We start from the raw sequence: 22,406 nt of genomic DNA, 5'->3' as shown, positions 1-22,406 counted from the left end.
AGTTTTAGGGGTATTTTATATTTTTGAATCCTCAATCTTCATTCTACACAATCATTAGTCTTATTTAATCTTCATTCTACACTTTTCCACTCGATCCCACAATATCAGCTTTCAAGTTCCACCTCAACTCATTCCCATCATCTGGCACTAGTGTCTTACCATAACCAAAGCCAATCAAGACAAAATTAAGAAATAACCCATCAAAATCTCAATATATTTATCATTTTAATAATGATTCATGTAAGATATGATTTTTAATTTTCATAAAGAATTAGTTACGAACCATGCCAAAATAATGACACGAACACAAGCTTTAATTTATGTTGTAGTTGATCGAGATGAAAGGCTTCTTTACAAGTATTATTGAAGAAAACTAAGAAAATTTGAAGATGTTATATGATTCTAAATTAAAAGGAAAAAAGTATCTAAAATTTAAAATCATTTTATAGATGAAAATTTTGATACAAGAGATTATTTTCGAAAGCTTTTAGGTCCGAATAGCCAGATGGGTTAGCCCAAAATCCGACGGGCTAAGGTTTAGGGCCGAAAATTTATGGCCCGAAAAATTCATAACCCGAATAGCCCGGCAACCCGAGTGGGTTGGCCCGAACCCGAACGGGCTCGATTGACATCCCTAGCTATAATATGTCATGATCATGTGAACTATTTAACTATATTGTATTATGGCTTAAAATATTTCCGGATTTCATGGATCAGGTTAGGTGTAATGTTAACGAGGTCAACCTTGTTTATGTAAATTTTTTAGAAAACAATTAGTCTATAATTAACAAGTTTGTGAGTACAAAATTCACAACTTTGTATGTAAAAAGAAAAATTGAAAAAGGATGGGTGGAGAAAAGCAACTGTACGATGCTGCAAGAATTGGAGAATTAAGAACATTCCGACAACTGCTCCACACAAATCAACACCTTCTTGATGTAGTTTCATTTTCTTGTCTCGGAAATGTGTTGCACATAGCAATAAAGCATGGACAAGAAATCATCGTGGAAGAGGTGTTGATTATCAACCAAGAGCTTCCCCTCGATCGCGACTCCAAGAACTCTTCATCTCTCCACATTGCAGCTGCAAAGGGGAACGTCGAGATCACAAAAAGGTTGCTAGAAATAGCCCCGGAAACGTGCTAGTGGAGAGAGACTGCCATGACATGAATTCAATCCATTTGGCTGCGATGAAAGGGAACGATGAGGTTTTGAAGGAGATGCTTCAACTGGACTGCTCTCCTGCTAGGGAGAGAGTGCTTCGCGGGAAGACCGCGTTGAACTTGTGTGTGCAATATCGCCAGCTCGGGACGTTGAAGGTTTTGGTGGATGAGTTGAGGAAAGAGCATGCGTGTGCAAAGGATGATGATGGCGAGACGGCCTTGCATTTGATGAATTTGTATTTTGTTTGTATAGGTAATTAAACCAACCTCTTTTGTTTGTATTTTGAATTTGATGAATTTGTATGTATACAATATCCCCATTTTTTATATTCAAAACATGTAGGAGTATTACTCTCGTCTCAATATAATTCACAAATTAAATGACTCAATTTCTCTTTTGGCCAAAAATCAATCTTTTTACTTTATTATTTTTGGGATATCACAAATAAATGAGGCAATTTCTCTTTTTGACCAAAAATCAATCCTTTTATTTTATTATCTCTTAATTTATCTATTGTATAGACATTCTCTTGTGTGCACCACCGCAGGTATACCGTATATGCACATAGGTGTCCATATAGATAATATTTAATCTCCTTAATTATTAACATAGTCATTGCAATTAATTCTCTCATTCATACATGAGAATTATATATGGTAACAAGTAATTCTCTTAATTGTGCGTGAGTCGTGCACTTATCCAAGGATTTGTCTTTATTTATTTTTATTTAACTCATCTAACATTATATTTTTATCTTTTTTAAAGCTCATGCTTAAACGAAGCGTTTTGATTTACCGTGCATACTCCCTAAGCTGAGACATTTTTTTGGGAACGTGATTTAAGAAAATGATGTTTAAAAAATTAAGTGCATAGAGAATAAGGATTGAGAGAATAATTGTACTCTCTCCGTCCATAAAAAATAATCCCATTTGTGGACGACGCAAGTTTTAATTAGAAATTTGTAAAGTAAGAGAGATGAGGAGAAAAAGTAGGAAAAATATAAGAGAGAAACTTTCCATTTTAAGAAATGAACTATTTTAGGTGGACATCTCAAAATGATAAAATAAGATGAGTTTTTGTGGAGGGAGAAAGTATTATATTTGATCAAAAGAGAAATGAATATACAAGTAGCTTATGGTGCGACAAAAGGAATAGTAGTATAGTACTATTTTTTCTTAGGGATAACTGCCTTAAAAGGCTCCAACTTTGCCCAAATTCTGGTTTTTCCCACGACCTATAAAATTGATGTATAAAGTCACCAACTTTGCATTTAGTCGCCGATTTCCCATGATGATTTTTTCGGCGAAAGAGTGAGCTGACGTGTCGTATTTAATTGAAGTGGCGTCTCGTGGCGGCTAACATGGGCAACAATTATTGACTGTGCAATATAAAAAAACAAACTTAAAAAACAAAATTTAAAAAATGAAATAACGCGTAATTAGGGTTTAGTTCCCCCAATTCTCCCCAAATTGAGTTAACATACATCGACGAGCTTGCGACGACGCGCGAGACGACGACGAGCAAACGACGACGAGTCCATAGGATTAATTGCAAAGGCGACGGACGGGCGACGAGCTGTGCGTAAGGTTTATTCGACATGGAGATGTGGCCGGGCTTCTTCCCAGACAAGCCGAATCCGAACCTGTAAGCATATGTTTGCCCTTTTTACTGCAAAAGTGTTGGGTTTAGGGTTTCAGTTTGCATCAATTTAGTTTACATTATCTTGAACATGCTTTGGTTGTGTTTTTTGATTTTTTCAGTAAGCCTTTTCTGCTTCGGATTTACCATGGGGGGAATTTCATTCCAGATGGGAAGATATGCGAGAAATACATAGGTGGGGGAATGTGGGAAGGCAGTGGGGGTTTGATCCAGATAGATTTGGTTACTTCGACTTAGTGGATGAACTGAACAAACTAGGGTTAGATAGCTGGGATAGACTTAGCTTCAAGAGAAAATGGGGAATGGAGTTTATTAACATCAAAGGTGATGCAGAGGTGATGTTAATGCTGAAGTTTCTAATCACAGTTAAGGAACAAGTTTGTGATATGTATGTTGTTGGTGGGAAGAAGGATGGCCTTGAGCACATTGATGAAGATAAATCAGTGGGTGGGGGAGACACTATGGGTGATGAAGCTGTCATGCATAGAGTGGAAGAGTTTGAGTCAGTGAGAATGAGTAATATTGAGTCTGTGAATAAGAGTAAGTATACTACAAGGAGTAGAAAGGAAACAACTTCAAAGGCTGGCAAGTTAAAATCACTTTCTAGCCAACATATTGTGGAGAAGAGTGTTGAAAGTAGTGTGAAGAAGAGTTTGTTCCAGTCTTCCCAGAAGTCAGTGGTTGAAAGCGTGGGTAAGAGTGTGGGTGAGGATGTGGGAGGTAGGAATAATGATGCTGAGGATTTGGATGCTGAGGTGGGAGCTCCAAATGTATCTGAGGGAGACAAGGCTGATCATAGTACGGGAGTGGGTATGCGATAGGAAAGTGAGGATGATGGGAGTTATATACCATCTTCTGAAGATGAGGAAACTGATGATGACATGGATGCTAAGGAGTTAGTGTCTGAGGATGAGGAATGCACACAGGGAAGGAAGAAAGCAAAAGACAGCAAAAAGAAAGAGTTTGTTGTTACTGATGACATCTTCTATGGCCTAGTCAGTGGAGGGAAGAAAAGTGACTATGTGTCTGAGGATGAGAATTCTGAAGAAGGTGATATCTACTCTAGCTCAACTGACTCCCAGGATGAAGGGAGAAGAAGGATGGAAAGGCATGCTAAAGTGATGTATGATCCACGGTGTGATCATAAGAATTTGAAACTGTGTATTGGAATTTATTGATGGTTTTCAAGCAAGGGATGCTCTGACAGACCATGCAGTTGAGAATGGTTGGGAGATACACTTTAAAAGGGCAAGTAGGAAGGCATTTGAGGTAGGAGTCCTTGCAAATGGTTCTGTTCTGGGAGTATAGTGAAGATGAATGGTACTGTTGTGATAAAGAAACTTGAATCGGATCACACATGTCCAAGGGCTATGAGAAACAAGATTGTGACCTCTAATTGGATTGCCAGAAAATATTTGCATGTGTTTAGAATTAGATCAGAGTTCAGTTGCAAGGAATTGGGTAAGGATTTGATGCAGCGGTTTGCATTTGATGCAACCAAGTGGAGGTTATACCATTCTAAGAGAAAGGTAATTGAGATGCTGGGGGGAACAGTGGAAGCTCACTACGCAAAGCTGAGGAGCTATATGCTTGAGTTGGGTAAGGCTGACAGAGAAGGAAGGTTTGAACTACATGTAGATGTAGGTGTTATATTCAAGGCTTTGTACATTGGTTTCAGTGGTCTAAGGAAGGGTTTCAAGGAGGGTTGTAGGCCGGTGATTGGTCTAGATGGTGCTTTCCTTAAGATATATCTAGGTGGCATATTGCTAACAGCTGTAGGGATTGATGGACACAGCCAAATGTATCCCATTGCTTGGGCAGTGGTGGAAGCTGAGAATGAGGTTTGCTGGACTTGGTTCATAAAAATACTTGTTGAAGAGTTAACCTTGGGTGAGGGAGTAGGAATTACCATAATCAGTGATCAACAAAAGGTATATACTATGCTAACTTATTTGCTATGTTGTCTAATTTGTTATTTGTTGTCTATTTTCTCATGTTGACACTTAAAATGGTGTTTACTAGGGACTTGAAAATGCAGTTCAGAGTCTACTTCCATTTGCTGAGCAAAGAAACTGTGCAAGGCATATATATGCAAACTGGAAAAAAACACACAAAGGTCCACTTTTGAGCTTTTCTAGAAGCTGGTTAGAAGTACTTACATGGAAGAGTATGAGATTGCATGCAGAAAGCTGGAGAAGGAAGATGGACAGGCTTATGCAGACTTAATGGACAAGAACCCCTGCAGATTTTGTAAGGCTTTTCTAACACCTGGCAATTGCTCTGATGCCATTTTAAACAATGTTTGTGAATGTTTCAATGCTTATATTCTGGAGGCAAGGAGTAAGCATGTGTTAGACATGCTAGATGAAATGAGAACCACACTCATGGAGAGACTGTATAGAAACAGTGTAGAAATGGAGAGTGGTGGTATCAATTCAACTGTGTGTCCAAAAGTGAGGAAAAAAATTGAGGCCATGGTTTATGAAAGTAGAAACTGTACTACTATTCCTGCAGTTGGGGGAAAATTAGAAGTTAGTCACTTTGAGGATAAGTTTGTAGTGACTCCTTCCTTAAGGCAATGTGGGTGTAGGAAATGGGATTTAACTGGCATCCCTTGTCTTCATGCATGCGCTGCTATTCATTTCCTCAAACATAATGTTGATGGTTATGTCCATGAATACTTCTCCTTGAGCAAGTACAAGTTGGCATATGGATATGGGTTGCCAGCATTGAATGGAGAGAAGCTCTGGCCTCAGGCGGAGGGGTACCCGGTTGTACCTCCACCTGTGAAGAAGATGCCCGGCAGGCCGAAGGAGGTTAGAAGGAGGGATCCATTAGAGAAGGATCCAGCCAGACCCAACAGAATGAAGAAGATATGTGTGATGACATGCCGGAAGTGTTTCCAAGAAGGCCACAACTCCAGAACTTGCAAAAACGAGCCAGTCGAAGTGCAACCTAAGCCAAAGGTATTAAACTCTAGTTTTAATCAACATTTAGCTCTATTTTGTTACTAGTTATTTCTAACATTGCAAGTTCTCAACTTATAGGCCAAGATGGGAAGGCCTCGCAAGACACCATCCATTGCAGAAAGTGGTACCACCGCAATAACGGGGAGAGGTGGAAGAATGGGAGGCTGTGGTGGAGGCCGTACTGGAGGATGTGGTGGAGGCCGTGGAGCAGGTGATGGCTCAATCCCCACGCAGCAAAGCAACAACAACAATGGTTGAAGAACCCTGAAGACCCCTTATGTGTATTTGGAATTTGGAACAAATGTACTTGGAAGAAAACAATGTTTTTTTAGTGAGCACCAAATTATGTCTTAAACCATGTGTTTTGGGAGCACAAAACTATATGTGATTGGGTGCTAAATTATGTGTAAACCATGTTTTTTGTGGCACCACACTATTATGTGCAATTTTAGGTTTGATTTAACCAACAATTGTCTTTGCAAACTTACATCATACTTACATATACCAACAATTGTCTTTGCAAACTTACACCATACTTACATATACCAACAATTCCTTTCAATTTCCATCATTACAAAGTTACTACACCAAAAGCTTCAAATGGTATGCACATTTAGAGTTACAGGTATATGTTGGTATAACATCTTCCATTGAAATCTGGTGTGAGTAAATAAGTTATATTTGAACTCATAACTCAATGCATTCATAGGGGAAAAATTACTACAAGGATGTGGTTCCGTAGTGCATTACATTGGAGTTCAACTTGCATAGTCTATTACATTGGAGTTCTATTAGATAACCTACGACAGTATCCAAATGACGATACATAAAATGCAAATGACAACCTTTAAGTTCCGGTTTTGACGATGCAAATATGCAACAACACCTTGGAGTGCTTCAACTTCAGCGGTTTTGGAACGGACGCTCTCGTCAAGCGCATCATGCTTAGCAACTCTATCTCTCAATGCTCTTTGCACGTTGTCCCTATCCATCTTCAATATTTTAAAGAAGTACTCTTGATTCGGTGACAACGATGGATCAATCCAACGAAAGAACTTGCAATCGTCCTCTTTCCAGACTTGGTAACGATAGAAGCGTCGTCCGGGATTGGCATCTGTATTTGATGTCACCACATCAGCTTCAAGGCCGTGCTCACAGACTACTGCCTCAAACCTCGGCCAAGTCATTCTGCTCGAATTCTGGGAAGTCGTGGACATCCTACACCAAAACCACAATCATCCTGAACTATTAACACAATTGAACATTCAAACCACAGTCATGAACCCTAAATACCAATTGCCAATTGCACATTCAAAATCGCCCAATCCAACCACAATTCGGGAACCACAAATTCGCATATTCAAAATTGAAACCTAAATCTGGATTGAACATTAAACTCAACCCTAAAACCAACACAACCCTAAATTGCAAATTCAAAAATCGGGATTTCAAAAACACAATTATAAACCCTAAATACCAATTGCCAATTGCACAAGTTAGCATATTCAAAATTGAACCCTAAATCGGGATTACAAGCAAGCCCTAAACCCTCAATCAAACCCTAACTCGAACCCAAACACCAACAGAATCAATCGCATATTCAAAATCTGGGATTTCAAATGTGATGTCTCAAAAATCGGGATTCCAATCCCTAAAATTGATGCTATGATCTTACCTTGTTACGGGTGAATCGTTCGCCACAGATGGAAGGAAATTCGATATTGTCGCAGATTTGTAGGCTGAATCGCGATTTGAATGATGGCCTTTGATTTTGGGTGCGTTTGAAATCGGGATCGATTTTAGGTTTGATTTAAACCTAATTGCAGGTTGGAGGGGTGAAACAACGTCGTTTTAGGTGTTAGAAACGACGTCGTTTCACCCCTTTTCCGATGACATCCACGTCAACTTTCAGGCATGCCACATGAGACACTTACTTACCGGAAAACACAGGGTCGGGTCAATTTGGGAGATACCAGCAACCCGACAAAAGTTGGTGACTTTATACGCCAATTTTATAGGTTGTGGGAAAAATCGAAATTTGGGCAAAGTTGGTGTCTTTTAAGGCAGTTATCCCATACAAAGTTTGTGGGACAAAGGATGTGCAATTTACTTTATAATTTTGAATATCACCCTATAGAATTGAATGCATAGTTTCGTCATTCGTGTTTATATTATTACTGTGTATATATTATAATATTGCCCCCAACTAACGACATTAGTGCATGAATATCTCAGATGATACTATACTTGGTGAAAAGCAATAAAATAAAGGATATCTTCGATGGGCAATACAGAGAAGGATATCTTGAATGAGAGCTCCCGAGACAAAATTACTCGAAGAATAATTGTAAGAATGTTACGTACTTTGTGAAGCCGGTCAGTATTGCAGAAATGGATCCCCCATTTCAATGACACGACAATGGTGGTGGTGGTGCTGATAGCAACCATGGCGTTCCAAGCAGTCGTCTGCCCACCGGGCGGCGTGTGGCAAGAGGACACATCATCAAACATTGCCGGAAAATCAGTGATGGCATCTACTCATCCCAAAACATACACATACTTTGTTCGTGCTAATGCTGCTGCCTTCGCTTCATCCCTCGTCACAATCTTTATCATTAGCACTGGAATAACTAGTAAACTCTTCGGTTTCTTGTTTGTAGCCATGTATACTATGTTTCTGTCGATGGTATGTATGCATTGCAGTGAGTTATGGACTCTCCTTGAGCATGACCTATCCCAAGGAAATACTATCACTTGGTGATCTTGTTGGGTTAGTTTTCCTTATCGTCTTCTTGTTTCTTGTATTAATAATCTTCTTCGGTGTTATGGAGGTTGTAAGCACGAAAAGACGGATCCGGATGGATCTTACAACCTTACATCAAGCTATAATGAATAGGAGTACGTAGTCAAGAACCATTATGAGTGAAGTATCGTATATGATGTCTCAGCTTCACAATTATATCTAATGGTATTCACCAGAAATTCAAACTCTCCCGCCCTCATAAATCTATATTTGTGTGGTATAAAGTACTATTATACGGAGTATATTTATTTCTTCCAACTTTAATTCTTAATTATACTCGTGCCCCAAAATATATGATGTCTTGCTCGGAGTAGGAAGCCAGTTAACCCTAATTTGTAAGTATGAATGAGAGAGGGGTTTAAAGATATAGAGTATTTTTTGGTGTTAATGTCGCTGAAAATAGTTGTGATATGAGCAGAGGTTACAAAAGAAATATGAATAATGATAGCAATAGAGAGTAGAGATACATATTGTTCGAAATAACTGAAGAATTATAAAAAACATCATTTAACATTAAATTTACCGGTATTAGTAATTTTTTATATATTTTTTTATGTTCAATAATTATTTTTTATTCTTATATTGTAAAAATCTTAGATTAAAAACACATATATGTATATGTGAATGAAATTCATTACTACTTTATGTGATAAATTGTGATCATAAAATTAAAATTTTACATAATTAGATATAAATAGGGAATCAAAATCCAAATTAAATATTTACATAAACTGACTAGTTTAAATATATTTTTTTACATAAAAGTAAACATAAATGGAGAATTAAACTGCAATTTAATAATTTACGTATTAAAAATTAAAAAAGAAACATGTAAGTAACCCTTGGACCCAGCATGGCTTTGCCACTAAGTCTAGACCTTCAATTGCTCTCGAGAATGACTAAATCCATGGAAAAGTGAAATCAATTGATATAAAAATGGGCATTATGCGTCGTATTTCCTACTTCAAGGTCATTCTACACAAGAGGTCCCCAAAATGGGACTTTTTTTAGTTTGCAGCGTATTCAAATTGCGTTTTTAAAATGGATTTCGCGTACATACACACATACTCAACTCAAAATTAATCGAGCTTTGAAATTAGATTGAGTTAGTTGCATAGTTGCTCATGTGGATAACTTAAATATTCACCATATCAAAATATGTTTAATAATTTTAATTTCTTTTAAGCAATTAGGTTCTTTTACAACTCTTTAATTTAATACAAATAATATAACCTATAAATGAAAATTTGTTACTTTTATTTATTACTATACCTTTAAGAAAATAAGTTTCGATATTTCTACAAAATAAAAATCATTCATAATATTTAAAATTAAATATTTCAATCAGTATTTTTCAAAAACCCATTTTTACCCTTTAAATTATTTCTTTCATAACAATATACGTAATGACAAAGTATAAAATGAGAATTTTATTATTATTATTAATAAACTTAGATATTGCTATAAATGAAATCATTCAATAAAAAATATTATAATATTTTTTCAAACACACATTACCCTTTAAATTATTTTAATTTTACATTAATAATATAACTAATCACATGAGTATAAATAAAAAATTGTTAGTTTTATACATTAAGTACTATTAATCTATTATGCAGTAGAAAATAAATTTAGATATTTTTAGAAAATAAAATTCATTTTAAATATTTAAAATAAAAGATTATTATTTTTGGTAGGAAAAATGAGCGTGTTAACTGCTAAGTCTGTCCGGATAACCAATCAATTATTTTTGTTTTGGGTAGATATAATTTGAAGTATGAATGCGTACGCAAAATGCATTTTTAAAACACATACGTGAAACGCGGTTTGCGTAACAATGCTGCAAACAAAAAAAAATCTCATTTTCAAAGCCTGAGTGTAGAATGAAACCATTTTGGATCTATGGTGTTCACTGAAACACGAATTCAAATAAGACAAAGGAAGATATTTGTAAAACCTCAGAAAGATGAATGTATATATATTCTGGCAATTCCCAAAGATGGTGGGGAATAAATATGAAACAAAAATTTATAGCATGAGAAATTGCTATAGTTGTTGTGATATGATACATTCGAATTTAAAATTTGCTATATATAGAAACTGAGGGTGGGGAATAAATATGAAAAAGCGGGTGGGTGCAATATTGAGGATGATTAATTCCTCTGTGGCGTTCTAGGAGTTCTCGGCGTCTTCGGCTTGCTCCTCATGCTAGCTCTCCGAGCCACATCCCACGCCTTTTGTGGAACGTACACTCCAGCTTGAGACGCGAAGAACGACTCATAACCAGGGGAGTCGAAGGCGAAACCTGTGTGCCTTGATTTCTGTCCTGGGAGTTGCATTACAGCGTAGCTGTGAGCCTCGTCTGGGGAGAGTTGGCTCTGTCCGACCTCGAGTAAACCAATCCTGCTTGTGTCAGCCTCGTGCCTGTGGATTTCTTGAATGATCTGGTAGTCGTACGGGTAGAACCAGCGCTGCACCCTGAAATTGCATTGAACAAGGAGATGAAACACCATATACGTCGACGGGGGATAATGGTCCTAAGTCTTACCCCATGTAGACGAAGTCGCCGAAAAGTGCAGCGACTGGGACGAGAATGAGAGTGAGGTAGAAATAGAAGGTGCTCATCAGGACAAATATGACAAAATAGATGTTCTCCTGCGCAATATGTAGCCGAACGCAGATGGTTAGCGTCTGATTGAATGAGAGGTGTTGGAATTAATGGTCAAGAAATGTTACCTGCTCCTTGTAAGGTAGGGGCACGCCTGAGTAGATGAAGACAAATATGAACCAAAACAGTATGCTTCCTCCAACACTAATGTGATGCCATCTCGTGATTGTGTTGCACATCATGAGGAGACGCAGATTGACAGTCACGATAACGCAGGTGAAGGCCATTGTACTAACGTCCCACAGGCCAAATAACTTCCCGGATGAATTGATGGCTCGTTTACTTGAAGCAACGACAAAGTAGTAGAGAATCAGTGATTGATAAACTGCAAAGAAAGCCCATGTTAACACAATCCTCCATTTGAAAAAGGCATTCCTTATTCCTTCCTTGTACAGCTCGGGATATTTCTTTGAAAGGGCAGCACTCACGTCCTACAGAAAATGCGTGCAAAAATCAAGAATATTTTCCACATACAAAGTCGAAGAATAAGTTTCAGGATAAAACAAACATTCAAAAAACCTTGTCGAAAAGTCCAATAATGATCACAGGCAGTGCTGTGAAGATGACATTGTAGAGAGACTGGGTCCAATCATCATAGAACCTTTGGCCAGAAAACCCAGTTTCGAAGGTGAACCAAAATTGAGTGAGCGTAAACGTTAAGTTCTTGTAGAAGAAGTACGTAACGACCTACACAAAATTTCGATGCTGGTAATTTTCTGTAATGAAAATATGTTATCCGGTAGGTATAAAACTCTAGAAGAACAAACCTTGCATATTCTACTATATGACCATCGACCATGCACCAGAAGTAAATCCGTCAAAAAGCGGAACTGTGCAATGGAAAAATCACTGGCCATCACTGCTTGCATACCTTCCTGCCCACTTATTCCTACACCAACATGAGCAGCCTGAATCATGCTAACGTCATTAGCACCATCACCTATACCAAGAGTAATCCTGTTCGCCCCCTTTTTAACAAGGCTTGTAACCTGAAAGCAGAAAAAATGATGAAGTCAGCTTCCAAGTTCGTATAACAGATGGATGAGGACAACCGATGATCATGATGGCTGATGGGCTAATCAACTCCGAATTAACGTTATGTCATCTGTTGTGAGGGTTGTTATCAACAGATGATGATAATAGGAACTTTAAGAGTTGTTGGCAAAATAACAAGAATAAACAAGTGGTGACTAAAGAGGCATATCCATGTCATGATGGCAAGCTATCTGAAGCAATTAATGGCATACTTTGATTCAGTTACGCATATACCTCAACTATATGTCCAGCCGCTATTTATCAAAGTGATAAAAAATGTGAAACACGCAGATGCCACCTTAGGAACCTTACTTGTGCCTTCTGTAGTGGAGAAACTCTGCAGCAAACTACGGCTGTGCAATTCAAGCTAAAATTTAGGAGCATTCCACGTAAACTGGGGTCCAATGCGTACATCAAACACTTCCCATCAATTAGAAGTGCCAATTTTGGTCCTGACTCCATATGAAGATACTTTTGTGCTTCATCATGACAACTTTGAAGCTCATTCTTCACCATCTCCTTCATATAGCGAGCTAGCTCTATTTGATCACCCTATCATCAATTTACAATAGGTTTAAGAGGTGGGATACAAAACACCACATATAGATGGCAAATGCATGAGTCGGAAGTATGGCTCTTGCCTTATCTTCAACTTCTCTGACAGCCTCAGTTTCTGAACTGATTACAAATTGCTTCATGCCATTATTTATTAACCTGCATGCTGTAGTAAAGATATAGTAGAATACATCAGCTAACAATTACTAGGTAGTCAAACCAGGAAAAAAAGAATGAAACCACCAACTTCACTACCATAGGCAATGTTTATTGCTGTTTCCATCTTGTCTCCTGTTAGAACCCAAATTTTAATTCCAGCTCGAGAGAGCGTCTCTATACACGCTGGTACTCCCTCCTGGAGCTTGTCTTCAATGGCAGTGCATCCAATCAAAATAAGATCCTTTTCTATTAGTTCTGCAACCTGAAAATTTTTATATGCTGGCTGTGAATACTGATGACCGGCTATTGAATCTAAGAATTATTTAAGTAGAATGCAATTAGTAACACAAAATAAAACTGCACCAGCCATATATGAAAACACTTTCTACACATACTTCATCCAATTTCTTCTCTCTATCCCGCAGAGCAGATTTTGCATGAATATACTTCTCATTCCAACTTTCATATACATCAGGCTTCAAGTTTTTATAAGCCAAACAAAGAGTACGTAACCCAGAGGCTCCAAATTGCTCTAAGTGCTCCCTACTTATTCTTTTCAAATCAGGGTCACCATCCGCCAATCTTTCATATATCACAGTATCTGCACCCTGTAAATCCATCATAAAGAAAGAAAGTTGTCAATTGATTGTTTTAACTTAATTCCTAACCAAAATATAAAAAAGGCTAAAAAAGTAACCTTGCAGTAAAGTACAAGTCTACCATCAGGATAGCGGCAAACAACAGACTGGCGCTTCCGTGTACTAAACTATGCCAAAAGAGTTCGTTATTCAAAAACAGTAATGATTGCGTGCTAAAAAAGAAATTCAGAAGCAGATTATAAAAGTGAGACTACCTGTTAAACTCAAGAACATTTAAAATTTCATAAGGAACATCCTGAACTTTTCCCATCTTGTCAACATGTGATTCCCGCACGAAAATCCTTGTGGGGGTACGTCTGCAGGTAAGCCATGACCCGTTCAAGCGATAATGTACTCAAATATGTAAAACAGCCACAATACTCACATACCTAAAGAAAAAAAAGCCAAAATTCTTTGCAGCTACGACCAAAGCAGCCTCATCAGGTGATGCAGCTTGATATCGAATCCTTTCAGGGGATTCATCACCTTCTGGAAGCACAGTATGGCATATTGCTAGGCACCTGAAGAATTCCTATACATAAATAAAAATAAAAACTTTTTTAGACAATGAAAACTCATCAAGTAGAGGACTCTGCAGTGGAAGTAGATGAGTAAATGCATTGTTGTTTCATCCTGCAAAGTTCTCCCCGATAAATAATGTTCCTACCAGTAACCCTCTGAAAGAAGCATAAATAAGTCAACATAATAACAGAATTGTTCATTAGTGTTACCATAATACTAAAGATTGAGGATAAAGGAGATCACAAAAATAGATTTATCATTTCACACTTGAACTTTGATCATGAGAGAAATGAAAATGTTGGATATTTCATTTTATGCAAGTGGACAAGGGCAGGAAGAAAGTAAATTCCAAGAACAGAGGCCACAAAAGAGCTTCAGTAAATTTTTAGTAGATTTAGGTAGATGTCAACATCTTTCCTAAACAACTCGCTAATTGATAACATTGGTAAATTTTTAGTAGATTTAGAACTCAACCTACTTTGCAACAATCAGGATTAGGTTCATTCCTCCAAGCTCCTCTGATTAGTCGTGCATCATCAAAGTTGAAACCCTTTTCATGTGTTGCACTTGATTGCGTCTCAGCCTGAAATCAAAGGCATAAAATTAAGACATATAACACCTCATGTTTTGACACTTTACTGGAAACTAAACATACTTCAACACCAGTCCTTTGAGCTATTCCAGTCTCTATTTCACTGACACCTGTACCATATACCTCTCCCCCAATTGAACATTTGAAAAACTCCATCAAGTTACGAGTCAAGGTCCCAGTTTTATCAGAGAAGATGTACTCTACCTATCAACAAAACATATTAAAATGAGGTGAAACAGTTGTGCTCAATCCCTTTAATGCTGGTGGAAAGAAACAAGAAATCCCTTGAAAGATCAGCAAGGCAAAATTTCCACCTGCCCAAGTTCCTCATTTAAGTTAGATGTCCGTGCCAATGCAGGGGTATTTTTCTCCGCATGGTACATGCGCAAGTCATTGTTGATGAACTGGGTAGATTGGATAAATTTAATCATCTGAAATAAACAAGAAAATCTGTTCATATTTTAATAACAGTGGCCTCAAGAAGCAGAAACACAAATAACCAGGAAATTACCTCCACCGAAACATAGAGAGAGATTGGAATGATTGGCGAATACAGAGTTATAAGGGTAAAAAATGTCAAGATAGCAACCTATAGAAAACAAAAGAAAAAACTAGAAAACTGAGATGGAAAACACACAAGGTGAGAACAGACAAGCAAATAAAGGCAATAAGTACGTACCACAAATCTGCTATCTGGATCGAACTGTGCCTGTGATCTGTCAAATCTCAGATAGTAATACTTGCGGTTTATGAATATACCACTGAAAACATCAAGAAAATGTGGCATTACTTCTTTTAAAAAATGTGAACAATATACTGCAGCAACCTTTTAAACTTAATAATGATAGGCAAACCTGCCAATTGATCCCAAAAGACACATGCAGAAAAGAACAGTAAACAGTGCAAGTATCAGCTTGTCAAGTTTCTTTTCTAAGGTGCTTCTTTTGGAAGGGATTTTCATGGAGTTCATCATAACCTGAAATTAGACAATAGCAGTCACTCATATACATATTATACAGAGTAAGAGATGACTACTTCTTCAATGATATAGACAGAGTAAAGTGGTCTCCAAAGTCTGAGACTGTCAAAAATCATTTGACAATCTCCCAACAGCCATAGAAACACCGGAGCATTACTCAATGAAATAATTTTCCACCACTGGGGAAGTCAACAAAAATATCAACTACAAGTAGGAAAAATAAGACAAAAAAATTATAAGTAGATGAACGAAGATACCTTCGTCTCATGCCCAGTAAAAACGACAGCACCTACAATGCACTCAGTGTTTCTTAGACTACACCCCTAGAAACAAGTAAAACACTCATTAAGAAATAATCAATTTGAATCATCAGTTGATATAATAGCAGAATTATAAACCATAGATCAGAAATTTCATAACAAGATTCTTAGGGCATACAGATACTAAGCAAATACAAGCACAGTTTGTGCAGATGATGGCAATAGAAAACTAAAAATTGAGAGAACAAGTAATAGTCTCATCCAGTAAGAAAGGTTAGTCCAATCTAGCAACTACAAATGAAAAAAAATTGAATCTGATACACTGAAGGAAGAGCGCCAGAGATACGAGTTCATACACGTAAAAGAAGTTGGTTCGGACTGAGAGGCAAGATCTGTTTATCAATGATCAAGTTTCCGTTGAAGGTATATAGAGAATTATTTGGTTGCTCACAATTGATCTCACCTGCATTTAAAAAAAAATTATGTACATCAAACATACGGCCTTTTTAGTTTTTATTTCCACAATAAATCCTGCCAACTGTCTAATACATTCAAAGACGTTTCTAGTTATTTTCACTCAAAACACCCAAAATAAAACCCCGTTTTCAATCTCAGATCATCACTTGCTGAGGGAGCCACCACTTAATTATTCTCCACCACATGAACTAAAAATGTAAGGTCAAAATTAACAAGACATATAAACTATACAATAGAGCGAACATACTTTTGTTTTCATACCTACAACTAATACTATTAAAGTCAAAATTATTCATCCAAACATATCTTTAACTTACGTACAAATATGAATATACACTTCTACAAAAACCATGATACTCCAATAAACTGGGAGTATAGGAAGTCGAATTTGGAAAGGAGAACGAAATCAAACTACCCTAAATCTCTCACAAGTGGGTGTATCAGGTAAGATATCATGTATTTTGATCAATGGAACAATCTGAATTTTGGGTGGATCATAAAATACTACAAATATATTTCTTCAGCAATTCATTCAACCAATAACCTGGCTTATGACTCAAATCTCAAAGTTCACAATCTAAAAATTTGATCCTCCCAAAATAAAAACTTATAAGTGGTACAAATATAACCTCAAGTAGCAACATCACCATCTACTTTGTAGTGGACCCAATAAATACAGACAAATAATCAAACTTAGTGTTGTTACATGTTACTGCTAGGGGCCCTATCTTTTGGTTATTTTACTGACTTCAGTTCAACTGGGAAAGACTCTAGAACATGATCATGGAACAGGTTCAAGTGACTTCTATTCAGGCAATGCTATACTCAAAACTAGGGGGGTCGGGGAGGTAAATCTATAGCTCAGATAATGAATGAGCCAAGCAACAAAGAGTCAACAGAACCTTTGAATTCAGAAACTTTGTTTGGTGATACAATGTCCCAAGTCCTTTCCGGTGCCTTCCGTATCTTCAAGTTAGTTTCTCCATCAAGATTTGCAGTCTGCAAAACAACTACAAATGGAAATGAAACTGAAAAATAGAATGTGAGAAAAAAAAACATACAGACCAGATTCATAAAATGCACATAAACACAGGGAACAAGAAATACAGAAATGACAGATGGACCAGATCTTCAAGTATATATTATTTACCACTTCTAAAGATCAAAAAGATGATTTCCTTAAAGCAAAGAGTGCTAACCTCAACATAGCATACGCCATCAGGGTTTGTGCTGGCCAAGAATATTAAATCGGCAGGAAAGAATCCATCCTGGTTCACCTGTTATTGGGCAAACAATCATTTAATTGGCAAAACAATCAAAAGAGTTACTATATAGTACTACGAATTAAAATAAAAAATACTTCATAAATTAGTCTTAGAAAAATGAACATCTATAGATTTCTGCCATTTCCCCAAAGAGTGCCAGATACACAAAAAGTATCATCTACCGACTATTACCAGAAAAAAGGAGGCTGATTAGAGGTACAAAGTGCTACTCAGCTGTCAAAATAGACTTGCTTTCAAGTGCACAAACATATAATTATTCCCAGCGACTAAATGCATCTATAGCTTCTTTAAGACTCCTTCCGTCCCATTCAAGATGGCCACCTTCCTTTTGTTTGTCCCAATCAAGATGGTCATTTCTAATTTTGGAAATGACTCTCCCTCTCTCCTCTCTCTACATTAAAATATTTAAATGCCTTTCTCTCTACCTTATTCCATCCAACAACTCCTTCTAAAATCCCATGCCACTCAAGAATGTGGCCATCTTGAGTGGGATGGAGGGAGTATATTATTGAACATTCAAATCTCTCCATAGGTAACATGTTATCTGTTTCAAAACCACAGATAATCTTAATAATCAAGTTAACAAAAATAGGAAGGTTTTATACATGCAGACATCATAAGTTTAAGGTCTAGCCTTAACAGATAGAGAAAGCTACTATTTGACAATTGACTGACAGTGACAGGGAAAAAACAAAAGAACAGCTGACTTACTCTAATAATATCTCCAACTTGCAGCTGCTTCCAAGAGGTAGGTACCCAACTCCAGTCATGCAACACTTCTACGGTGGAATTATTGATTGACAAGTCATTTTGGAAACGTTTCTTCATGTAATAACAAGGAAAAAACAACGTGAGAAGCGATTGGCCTTGGGTTCTTCTCTGGCAGATGACTGAAGAGAGAAAATGATTGGGTACTCACCCAATCCTCCCATGCTTCCTTTATGAGGGAGACAAGAAGTACCAGTGTCAGTGGAATCACACTTGTAATTGGACTTACAGGACTGCAAGGAAACAAAACTTCATAAGGTGCAGATGCATTCAACATTAAGTGCAGCTCTTCAGGGAGCAGAATTAAATAGTTAGTTAACTCCCAAAACTCTCTCCAAATATATCACTTGGTAATTTCAACAAACAAGAATAGTAATGCACACAGCCAAATTAAAGAATATCAAGTGGATTCAGCTAGTTAATTGAAAGGTGTCTTGAATGGGCTATGACACATATCAAATATGGAAAAATGCTCAAACTGTTTCCCCACTGTAATAAATAAAAGAAAAAAGTAGGGAAAATAAGTGCCACCAAGAAAAACCCAGTTTGCTAGCTTCGATAACTCAGGCTCATAAATTGGCTTCTTAATGATATCTACTTTCAACTTTTCAAGCATATGATTACGACATTATGCAATTGGGATTCTGTAACTTACTATATGCTAGAGAGTGTAACTTTGGCCTGCACTGAAGGAATCAATAAAAATATTAGTTTGCAATGTAATTCTTACTTAATAAGTGTTTCCTTGGATACGTGTTCAGTCAACTAGGATGATGATTTTTGAGTCTACAATCACACTTAATTTGAAAATCCACTCAGTCAGTAGGATAAGGATTTCTAAGTCTACAGTTGTAATGCAAAGTTACTTGATTTTGAAAGTTAATGGAGGGCACAACTGTATGGCTGGAGCATACCTCACAGGAGTGCATGACAAGATTGAGATCATGAGAAAATAGAGGTTAGCAATCCTTCTGAACTGTCAACGCAAATTAAACAAGAAGGAATCAGGTCAACCACAAAAGCTGGATCTTAGAATCTCATTCAAAAGACCCTATCAAGTTGAACTAAATACTCACACACGACTTTGCATTCAGTTTCATGATTGGAACTTGTTTTTGTCATGCAATAGTGGAAATTTTCCCCAAGGATGTAAACTGTTAATATTTTCTTCCTCGAAAAGAAAATGAAATTTATTTGTCTTGATATCAAGCTATCGGATGTAATATAATTTGAAACAAATTTCATAGAGCAAGCAAGTAAGCTCTTCCATCTGCATTTATGGAGTACAAAAGAACAATTTGATAGTCCAAAACTTGTCTCTATGGAGCTAAGTATCTCTTGTTGCAAACCATATTTGGAGTACCACCACAGGTCAAAGAAATTCCCTTACAACATTAAAAAAAATCCAATACTCATCCCTTATTGCTGATAAATTCCATGCAATCATGCATATTCGAACATGTTTTAACTAGATCTTCATAATTTGGTGAGTCAAAGATATACAAATTGTCATATTCTAATGAAGGTTTCCATAGACATTGGGTTCAACAATAATATTTTTAGTTTAATACAGAGTATAAGATTATCTAATCTTGAAAATAGAGCAACGAAAACTTACCTGCTCAAATAGCCCCTTGGGTAAAAATGTAAATATATCATACTTTGTTGTTGATACAGAATTAGCCTGAAAATCAACAGAATTAATCAGGTTACCAGCAAGAGACGTAATTCACACTGCTTGAGCCTTAATAATAAATTCAGATTCTCAATATTGTCAAGGTTAATCAGAATACTGCTACTGAAAAGTTTCCTACCTATTTGAAAATGCAACTAAGGCAATCATTCATTTGACGCTCATAAGACTATTTTGAGTCAGTTAGTTTCTACAATAACCATGCATCCTCCTACAGTTCTCCTGAATACTCTGTGACTCAGTCAAATTTTTCTGATTGTAATTTCCACAAGATATAACACAGCCCAATTGGAGGTAGAAGGTGTTACAAATATAAACGAATAACACTGAAAGGGCACAAGAACGCTCAGGAGGCCAACATAGTGAGACATTTAATATACTTTGAGCTAGGCACTGGAATGACTGGATAAAAATGATATACAGCATCATGTCATAATAGTTTTCAACTTTCAAACCCAAAAGGAGAGATAAACAGTAAAACATAAGGAGGGCACATCCATCCTGCTTGCCCACATGCTTTTTCTACATCACTTCTTTTATATACTCAATCATTGCAAATCAACATAGCCATTAATTATTTTACAGAAGGAAGTTCAAGGGTATCTAGTAAATACCTGAGCTAAAAAGAGAAAACCTAAAAGTGTACCATTCAAGCCAAATGGTCCAAAAGAGAAGCCATTGCAGACAATCACCTGACCATCTATTTAACAACTAATAATGAACAACCCACAATACCTTGAAGCCATGCAGGGACGGATCTAGTTTAATATTAAATGGGGCAAATGTCCTTGCTCATATATAACTACATTTAAATATTTTTAACTTGCTATAGAATTTTTTATATTAATCTTCCACTAATTGCCCCTTATTGAATGTTTAAATTATCTTTATGTATATTTTTTCCCCTCTTATTAAGAATTTCTAGCTCCGTCCCTGAAGCCATGCAATCATCTGAAATTCAGTACTTGTATTTACCACACATCGTGTATGTGTCATGTTTACTGATCAGCTATAGTCAAATAAAGGATTATCTCTGCCACCACACAGATGATCTTTTGCATGTAGAGTTGATTGAGAAAGAAAGAAATAGAACTTAACTGCTCCAAACTAGAGCAAATCGTTAGGTACCAAAATCTTCAGATAACTCAAATAAGGTACCTCCTCCTCTTCCCCAAAACAAGCTCATCACTCCCATCATCCATGACCAAAACTTTCAAACAGACAGTTATGCACTTAGATAGTTTGTACTACTACTTAAAAACAATGGACCATTCCTCATTTTCCTAAATTCAGAGCCCGATATACCTCAAAAGATCACATATCCAGCCCGCTCACAAACACCTTGAAATTGACAATGTCATAAACCAAGGATTGCATTTTTCTAAACCACACACTCCAAAAACACAACCAGCACAAAAACGATAAGAAAAAAAAAATAAAAAAATCAATCAACCTTAAATTTGGTGTGCGAATTCGCGTCGCGATCATTGCAGAAGATGGTCCTGTAACCCAGCGACTGCGGCTGAAATTTCCCCAGACGGACAGTTTGAGACGAGGCAATGCGGTCCTCAGAGGACGCGGCGTCACCTCTGCCTCTAGAACCTCTCCACCCTGCCATTGTTTTCCCACGATCGCAGAAAAACTTATGATATTGCCTGAATGTGCAGAGAGACTGTGTCTAATCCCTATCAAATGGAGAAAAGGAGGGGGGCGATCGGGAATTGAAGAGTTGAATGAAAATGTGGAATAGTAAAATTTAAGAAAAAGACAGTAGAAATTGGGGGAACTGATGGTGTGATTGCAATCACGATGGAGAGGGGAAGAGTCAATTTGTGTCAATCGCGCGTGGAAATTGGGTGATTGACCGCCACGTGTTGCTCAGCGTGGAGGAGAGAAGTCGAATATCCGGCTGCTTTGGATGCATCCGCGGCGTGGAGCAACGGCGCCGTTCTCGCGCAGTTGTGGTTGAGACGGTTGCGATTTCAAAAAATAGGAGGGGATTTTGAATCAGTCACATTTAATTTTTTTTTATATTTTGTTTCTAATTTCTTTTTTTCGAATATTTTAGGAATGTGATTGTAACAGGTTAATTATATGGAGTAGTATCTTTTATTTTTCCAATATTTTCTGTTATCATTCTTGTTCTTTATATCAACCAAGTCTACAAATTGCTCTTT

General features: G+C 37.1%; 2 protein-coding genes across 2 annotated transcripts; one reads left to right on the top strand and one right to left on the bottom strand.

The window, feature by feature from the left end:
• The first annotated feature begins 4,135 nt into the window (after positions 1-4,135).
• Positions 4,136-6,049, top strand: LOC121754424. Its single transcript, XM_042149786.1, has 4 exons — positions 4,136-4,753; positions 4,845-4,903; positions 5,008-5,788; positions 5,870-6,049. Exons 1-4 carry the CDS (start codon positions 4,136-4,138, stop codon positions 6,047-6,049), a joined length of 1,638 nt encoding a protein of 545 aa, XP_042005720.1.
• A 4,495-nt stretch (positions 6,050-10,544) lies between these two features.
• On the bottom strand, positions 10,545-22,202 carry LOC121754090 (phospholipid-transporting ATPase 3-like). The gene is made up of 27 exons (XM_042149435.1): positions 21,683-22,202; positions 20,155-20,220; positions 19,451-19,512; positions 18,688-18,769; positions 18,480-18,590; positions 17,682-17,759; positions 17,385-17,481; positions 16,362-16,468; positions 16,003-16,068; positions 15,621-15,742; positions 15,446-15,527; positions 15,278-15,355; positions 15,081-15,197; positions 14,830-14,970; positions 14,653-14,757; positions 14,042-14,184; positions 13,868-13,969; positions 13,712-13,775; positions 13,410-13,622; positions 13,111-13,276; positions 12,942-13,021; positions 12,613-12,852; positions 12,033-12,254; positions 11,785-11,952; positions 11,334-11,696; positions 11,146-11,252; positions 10,545-11,075 (listed from the first exon to the last, which is right to left on the bottom strand). Exons 1-27 carry the CDS (start codon positions 21,845-21,847, stop codon positions 10,751-10,753), a joined length of 3,672 nt encoding a protein of 1,223 aa, XP_042005369.1. The 5' UTR covers positions 21,848-22,202; the 3' UTR covers positions 10,545-10,750.
• Between the last annotated feature and the right edge of the window lie 204 nt (positions 22,203-22,406).

The sequence above is a fragment of the Salvia splendens genome, chromosome 11 (assembly GCF_004379255.2).
Source record: "Salvia splendens isolate huo1 chromosome 11, SspV2, whole genome shotgun sequence".
NCBI classification, from domain to species: Eukaryota; Viridiplantae; Streptophyta; class Magnoliopsida; order Lamiales; family Lamiaceae; genus Salvia; species Salvia splendens.
This window is presented reverse-complemented; position numbering and strand designations above follow the sequence as displayed.